General features: G+C 37.2%; 1 protein-coding gene across 1 annotated transcript; it reads right to left on the bottom strand.

Moving 5' to 3' along the window:
- Positions 1-1,852: 1,852 nt before the first annotated feature.
- Positions 1,853-3,632, bottom strand: LOC129728823 (inactive selenide, water dikinase-like protein). Its single transcript, XM_055687290.1, is given in 5 exon segments — positions 1,853-2,138; positions 2,140-2,184; positions 2,186-2,322; positions 2,804-2,955; positions 3,524-3,632. Coding segments are annotated over 5 exon segments (729 nt in total).
- Positions 3,633-7,993: the final 4,361 nt, after the last annotated feature.

Genomic DNA, 7,993 nt, shown 5'->3' on the forward strand with positions numbered 1-7,993 from the left:
ATTTGAGCACGTTTACCTTCTCTGGTTTGCACACTTTTTATACGCACTATTTGCAATAAATTTTAATGTCTCACTGCACTTTAACGAGCCTATTCAATGATGTGAGAATAAACAAGGAATTAAACAAGTTACTAACAAATCACGTCACTAGACTTACTTAATACAAATTAACTAGAACACACGGACAACAGACTTTCAACGCGACACTTCCAAATTGCTTGACGATCTAGGACGAAATTAACGATCATTATTAGCCCATAGATCAGGGAAGGTGATTTCGTACGAATTTACAGGAAGTATGCAATTTCCCGCAAATCTCGTCGGGAATATTCGGAAATCTACAATTCTGCTGGTTGTTTCATTTTGGCTGCCGTCATTAGGCCCTATCTGTCCCTCTCCAACCATTTTTTGGCAATTCTATATGGGAACTACTTTGGGTTTTCTCAACCGCCTAATCTAGAGATGCACATTCTCGGAGAGTCGCGTGCGCTAGGGTGTTGCGGCAGATACGACAAACTAAGGTTGTCTACATCTTGGCGCAACACAATTGTGTTGATCGATTCTAAATTATGTAATTCTAAACTAATATGACCGCTACAAGTCGATTATTAGTGGTAACTCTGTTTGTGCTCAGCTTTACTACCGGTGTTTAAATTCCGTTAGCTCATCGAAATCCCGTGCTCTCTAAACCAATATTGAGCTACCAGTGATCACTGGGAGAGTGAAGTACAGTTATTTTTGTGATTATAGAGGCTTCCCGTCGGACCATATCCCCTATGCTTGTCATTCTCCTCAGTATGTGGAAAGAGCGGAGAAAAATTCACCGCGCACTTCCCTTCCTGTATGTGCCTGCGTGTAGCAATGCAATGCGCCACACTGCTTCTTTCGCCACTCCAAAGTGTCTCAATCAACTTACAGAGAGACAAACACACTTCCAGCTCACCCCATCTGATAGAAACAATAGGGGTGAATCACTCTACAGAGAATACACAGAAGTATACCAGTGTTCACTGGCGAGTAGTCCGAAAAGTGAAAAAAACCTATCGGGCAAAAGTGTCCTCGTGTTGCTACACCGCGAAAGCGAGTTCGACATAAGTAAAGTCGACCGGCACGAGCAACGAAGTCTATTTTTTTTCTCCCAATCTCGTTTTCTCTTCTGCCATGCTTAAGAAACAAACTGTAAAAAACACCGCAGATAGCTCTGCTGTGTAATAACTGTCTCGCAACAGAGAGATTTCAGATTTCACCGCGGTGCTTTCTGGAAGCTCACCAGCCTCACCAGATAAAAATCGTCCGTCGTTCTCTTCTAGTATGTGCGTTGATTTGCTCTTTAGTGTGAGAGCAGTTGTTTCCGCAGTGCAAGTATGTCGTCCTGCACTCTAGAGATTTTCTGAGGAGAAAAGACAAGTATGTCCTCTATTTTTATATTTTTTCTTGAAAGTACTTCGTATTTAAAGATTAATAGCGTTAAAATCGGATTTTTTCGATGAGTATTAAATTAACTATTATCTTTTAAAAGTTGAAAATTGCATGAATGTTGAATATTTTTCTCATCTTACATGCAGGCCCGGATTTGAGGGGGGGGCAAAGGGGGCAAATGCCCTGGGCCTCCCGATTAAAGGGGCCCCTAGTCCTAAGGCGACCTTTTTTTTGCTCGTCACCTTCCAGAACGTTGCCTCTAAATGTTTTAAGGAAAAAGGGCCTCACAAACAAATTTGCCCCGGGCCTCCAGCGCCTAAATCCGGCCCTGCTTACATGAATATTATTCACTTCAAATTTTTGGCAACACTATCTTTTTTGACGTGTTTTGATACTTGAAACTCTTGCAAAACAAAAACAACAATAAAACATGTCAGCCGATCACTTTGATTACTCGTGTCTTATCGATGATTCGTACGGTGCGGTTACCTTTCTTAAAGGTACCTGTAATCCATGCCTGACATCCCTCTTGTTTTCCAATGTCTTTACAGTATGCAGTAGCATATTTGCGCGGCAAACAGATCAGAAGTCTACCGGAAGTTTCTGCATAATGGTCTTGTAAGAGCTGGAACATATTTCCACAGGCTTTGGCAACAGCAGCCACCTTGGCGATTACCGGTAGATTATGGATCACGAAGTAAACTTCATTCTTTCGATGCGTTGTATTTATGCATCAGCTGCGCGGCGATACGTTTCAATCGAGCCCATCGCTCGATGATATGCCTTGCGAACATCCTCCTCTAAAACAAACAGTTTGATGCGATTCCAGCGTTCTGACTGATCTAGCCACTAATGAGCGTTAACCGCTACTTGTGTTCCAAGCAGGGTTGATATTTGTTGACACTCTTGAGTGAAAGTGAAAAAAAGCATCCATATACGTTATTTGTTTACAATCCTTTCAGAGTTCTCCCTTCCCGCTTTCTGCATGGAAGTGAGCTGTCAAAACACCTCATTATATTTCATGCGATGGAAGCAAGACAACAAAATCAGTTTATCAGTTAACGAAGATTGTCAAGGCATCGGTCAGTGTCAGTGAAAAAGCGTTTCGGTGAGGTTCATTTTGAATGAGTAGACTGTTTGTTTTTTATTTTCGCTTTGAAGTGAAGATCATTTGGTTGGATTTGTCGTCAAATTTTATTCCGTAACCGTGAACGATGCACGCGATCTATTTCATCTGAGTATAACAGCACGTTACTAGGACGAAAATCTAGTGTATCTGAAAGAGTGCTGCGATCATTGGAAGTGAAAATTGAAAATGATTGGCTGTAATTTTCGGAGAATTTTGCTGGGGAAAATGACTTTTATCAGCACTGGTTCCAAGCACCTTGGATAGCACCAGTACATCAACAACAGCGTTGTCCGATACGATAGATTCGTTCTGCTACCAAATATTTGTGACCACTCCGCCAATTGTGCACCACGGATCGACTACGCTTTGGCCTCCAACGACAAGAGTGCCAGCTTCAAAGGCAGAATTTTGTTGGGAAAGATAAAATCAAGTTGAGAACAATTAATGTTGTTTACCAATTTGATTTCAGAAAGATTTTTTGAACAGCTTAATGTTTTATAAAATTTTTATGGCGTGCCAACAACTTATTTTTCAAACTAGTTTTTATATGTGTGGTAAATGTCAATACTATTTGAGAAGTAAGTTTGGCAATAGAAAAAGTGTTTTCTTTTAATCAAGTGAAAAGGAAATAAAACATTCTAACTGAACAAAAATGCGCAGATTACTTTACGTTACACGACATAAAATCAAAGGTTGTATCACGATTAGAAATATGTCCTTCTAATAAATTCCTCAAATCTAGATACTATGTATTTACTTCCATGTGAATCATTTAACGTATTTCGACTTCTAGTAATAATTGATTAAATTGAATATTACAGTTTTGTAATATATTGATGATAGTAGGCAGAATAGAAAAAAAAAACAACACAGATAAGCCAAAACTTAAAACTTATAAAAACGATGCAATCATTAACGCATACAATGGCATTTTGTGAAATAAAATAAACAATAATTATGACAATGCATAGTTTACCTCAAATCTTCTCATAATAGGCGGTCTAACAACATTGCGTTCCTTCTCCGTCATATTGGTGCTGACCGCCAACAACATTAGCATGTTGTCGCATTCAGTTGCTCTCATGCCCAGGCGTAGCCAGAGGGGGGCAAGGGGGGTCGATTTTGTTGGAGGGGTGGAAGCCGGGAATCAACATTGCAACAGCATGAGAGCAGACGCACAGTCGTTCAAACCAAACTTGATGGGGTGGTTACCATAGATACGTACTTATTACGTGGTATCTTAGTTTACAATATTAGTTTTTTGCCTGGTTAAATCAATAAAGAGAGTAAAAACGAGGTTTTTTGTTGTGAACATAACTCATCAACAGAATGTCGTGGACTAGCGAAACCACTAGCATTTGGAAGCTCTATTATTGTACTTTCATATGGGTCATTCCATGTGAAGTGTCTGAGGAAATGCATTGACCATCTCTGATTTCGACCAAAATTTGTGAGTCGATGTATTTTGGGCCGGAACTTATAATTACAAAGTGTTGTACCGATTGGTGGACCCCTCGGCCAATCGGACTGCCTCCACTTTTTGCGAATTTAGCAAAATACCTTTTTTATTTTGTGAATATTTCGGGACCCTAAAGAGCTACAGGTGATATTGATATATCATTTTGAAGGGTTTGAGACGAAGAATCGATTTACGTGATCAATTGTTTCCTGTAGTGTTGCCAAAATCGCATTTTTTCATAGCACGTCATAGAGCAAGTAAGCCTATCGTAACATTCATCTGCCTCTGTTCCTCTTCTTCTTCTTCTTACCCAGGATTAGAGCGGAGCTGGCTTTTTCTGTTCTGTTTATTGGACACAGGCTTCGCTTTTAACTGTTGAGTGTACAGGATAATTGTGAGGCTAGTGCTATGATCCTACAGATAATAACAGTCTTCTCCCGAGCCGGGACTCGAACATGCAACGACTAGCAGTTTTGTGACGAAATTTGACTAGGGGGTCAGAAAATTTAAGCTTTTACTACGTTTACTTAAGGTGCGTCTAAACGAATGCATCAGCTTATTTTTAATTTTTTTCTTTTTTAATTCTATCAAGTGCACTTTTTCTAAAGAAATGATTCTGTTTGTTTTAGTTCATGATAACAAATAAAAATAAGTGATGACATTCAAAATCCAAATAGTTTTGAAAGAAAAATCTATGAAAAACATGGTGCGTCTTAACGAACGCATGGCACTGTATCTTTCTTACTAGTAGCAGTGAGCTCCACAAAGAAAACTATGTATATGTGCGTATTAATTATATAATTGTTGCTATAGAAACATACTTCTTATTAATTATAAACATTAACTTATTGTTTACTTAAAAATTATTAAAATAAGGTTCATACTTATGGTAGTTTGGCTAATCTGAACTGTTTCAATCATCTATATATTTCAAACTGATATAAAAATAAGTGGAAATGTACGGATAATATTTCCAGGGATTGTACACTTTTTTAGTGAACAGAGATGAACACTCTATTCGAAGCCACTCATCAAGACACTGAACTTGCAAACTATTGGCACTAATATTAAATTCTAAAGCTTCTAGTTTTTTATAATAAAAATAAATATATCTTGGTGAGCAAAAGCAGATTCGAAAATTCCAAAATGTTTGTGTTATCAACTGCATATTTGACTACTAAACCTGATTTGAAGTTCGTGTTATTTATACTGAGATTATCAATTTTCTCCACATTATCTGGTAAATCCTCGATAATTTTAGCATACTGAAGTACATGCTTTGGTACTACAGCTGATGATTTTTGACGTGGGACTACGTCTTTGTTTACTATACTGGGATGCATTCTGTAAAATTGGAAATGAAACTGGCAAATGTTGCGTCAGATTTCAAACGTTAATAACAGCATAACCACATGATGGATAACAATAACCAATATGTTGTTGGATAGATAAAATGTATAACAATTTTGTAATATGCTATTCGTCACTCTAATTTCATTGCTAAGCGGTAAAATTGATAAAAAGTTTCAATGATAAATTTACACGAACAATGAACCAATTACATGCGAGCATCCCTAGCACAGACGACGTGAATGGACACCATCCGTTCCCTGTGATATTCTCTGTATCAATATCAAAATAAAAATTGACAGAGTCTCCCCGTCCCAAAAGGTCAATTTATTTTTGCTTCCATGAACCTAGACTAAAATGATGTCTCGGAGGTAAAAGTTTTCCGAAAAGTTTGAAACAATCCCCATTCTTGAACAATTTCTAAACCTGCTTTCAGAACCTAATAAAATCTGATGTCTTCAAAGAAAATATGCCGGTAAAAGCAACAGTACAAGTGGTGTATAAAACCGCAGGTCTCTCGTTGTCTATGATTGCAGCGGATCTCTTCTTTTCGTACTGCAGCGGTACTATTCGTATTGCAGTGGTTCACTTTTGTTCGTACGTTTTTATTCGTGTGCAATCGAGGAAAAACTGCAATGCTGCTGCTGATGGTGGTTGGAAGTTTATCTATCTCATAAATATGGTTACCATGAATTACTCAACAAGAATTGTAAATTTTTGCAACGGATATTTATTTAATTTTATTTTCGATATTCACTGAATAATCGTGACCGGATAGTATCGAAAAAGTAAATTCCCAAATATACACATTTACAGAAGATTAAGAGCCTGCGAATGCTTGTGATTTTTTGATTTATTCACTAAGATTCATTTAGAATCTCTTTAAAATTGTATATCTTGTAGATCCATATTATAAATTTGATTTTATTAGAGCTAAATAAGACAAAATCATTCATTATGATAACGTTAGTATTCTTGGATTTAGTTTTCGATATAGAGTTAATTCTGACTTTGACGCAGTACGAGAAATTCTTGGTGCTTCTTCAATAAGCACGATATGCTGTGGCTTTTCAAATACATAATGTTTGAACAAAAAAATACTACAGGCATGATATCGCCAAATATAAACGATATTCTTTCGAGTGTTATTGAATATATTTCAAAAATTGAATTCTAAGGGAGGCTGAAAATAAAAATACGTACAGTCGCTGAGCAGATTCTGTATATTTTGTGACAAAAAATCCTCTTATTACAGTGTTTAGTCCCACGTCACCATTTCATACAACCCTAGGGCTGTATACCTTGTAGTATTTTTATATACATTAAGATTGTAACATTTGGAAATGATAGCGTGAATTTGTTTTAGATTACTGCGTCTAGCAATACTAAATGTTAAAATCTTGAAGTTGTTACATGTCTTGCTTTGGCCCTTGCTTTCCTTAAAATTTCCTTCAAAAAAAGCAGTTTGTGATTGAACCATTCATGAGAATCATGTTTGGATAATGGGAGAGGTGATGAATTTTGTTGATAGGGTTAACTTCTCGGAAACAAACTTTGAATAATTGATGGAAAGTAGTAATATCATTACGTAACTTGTGATGCTGAAATCCTTGAGGAAATTGAAAAATAATTAATTTTCAAGCCCACGCTGATTATTTTTGTGTAGTTCACATTGAAAGAGTTGAGATGCCCAAAAATAAATGGGAAAACTCCGATTAACAACCAGCACTGTTAAGCTGATTTCCCTTCGTTTTGACAATTTGCCGAGGGGTAAGACAGTGAATAAATTTGAGGTTTTCCGAGTTTTTCTGAGGAAACCTGAAAAATAAAGAGCAAATCTGAGTAACTCTCGTGTCTCTGAATATCCATCTTTAAACTTTTTCCCCACCGCAAATATACACAAGAATGTTGCTCGGTCCCACAGTTCATATATATATTTCTTGCTTTCAAGGTAATCAAAGATGTGAATCATCTGAGAATTTCGGAGTAATATTGAGTAAATTAGAGTAACTCCCAAGTAAAAGAGCAACTCAGATAATAGTGAGAAAATTTGAGTTTTTCTCAGAAAACGTGAAAAATAAAGAGCAAATCTGAGTAACTCTCGGTTTCTGAAAATCCATCCTTAAACCTTTTCCCCACAGCGAATATAAATATGAATGTTACTCGGTCTCACCGCTCATATATTTTTCTTGTTCGCAAGGTAATCGAAGATGAGAATCATCTGGAATTTTTTTAATATTGAGTAAATTAGAGTTACTCCCAAGCATAAGAGTAACCCAGATAAAAGCTGTTTTTTCCTTCGGATTTTGCAATGAAAAGTTTACTGAAGGTTTGTTGACACTTTCAACACAAACAAACATCAATATCGCACGCTAGCCTGGGTGGCTAATGCGGTCTCGATCAACTAGATTAGTTGAGAGAATTTGTTATCAATATTGTTTTCGGCACATTTTGCATGTTGTAGGATAAGTACAACGATACACCGTGCCCCAGTGCTGAGTTGAGAAAATTTCCAGCTCGAAAAGATCTTCGACCTGATCGGGAATTGAACCCGATATCACAACCGTGTGGGAGAGCTAGCCGACCGACATCGCTAACCACAGAACCACGGGGACCACTTTCAACACAACCATACT

The sequence above is a fragment of the Wyeomyia smithii genome, chromosome 3 (genome assembly GCF_029784165.1).
Source record: "Wyeomyia smithii strain HCP4-BCI-WySm-NY-G18 chromosome 3, ASM2978416v1, whole genome shotgun sequence".
Classification (NCBI taxonomy): Eukaryota; Metazoa; Arthropoda; class Insecta; order Diptera; family Culicidae; genus Wyeomyia; species Wyeomyia smithii.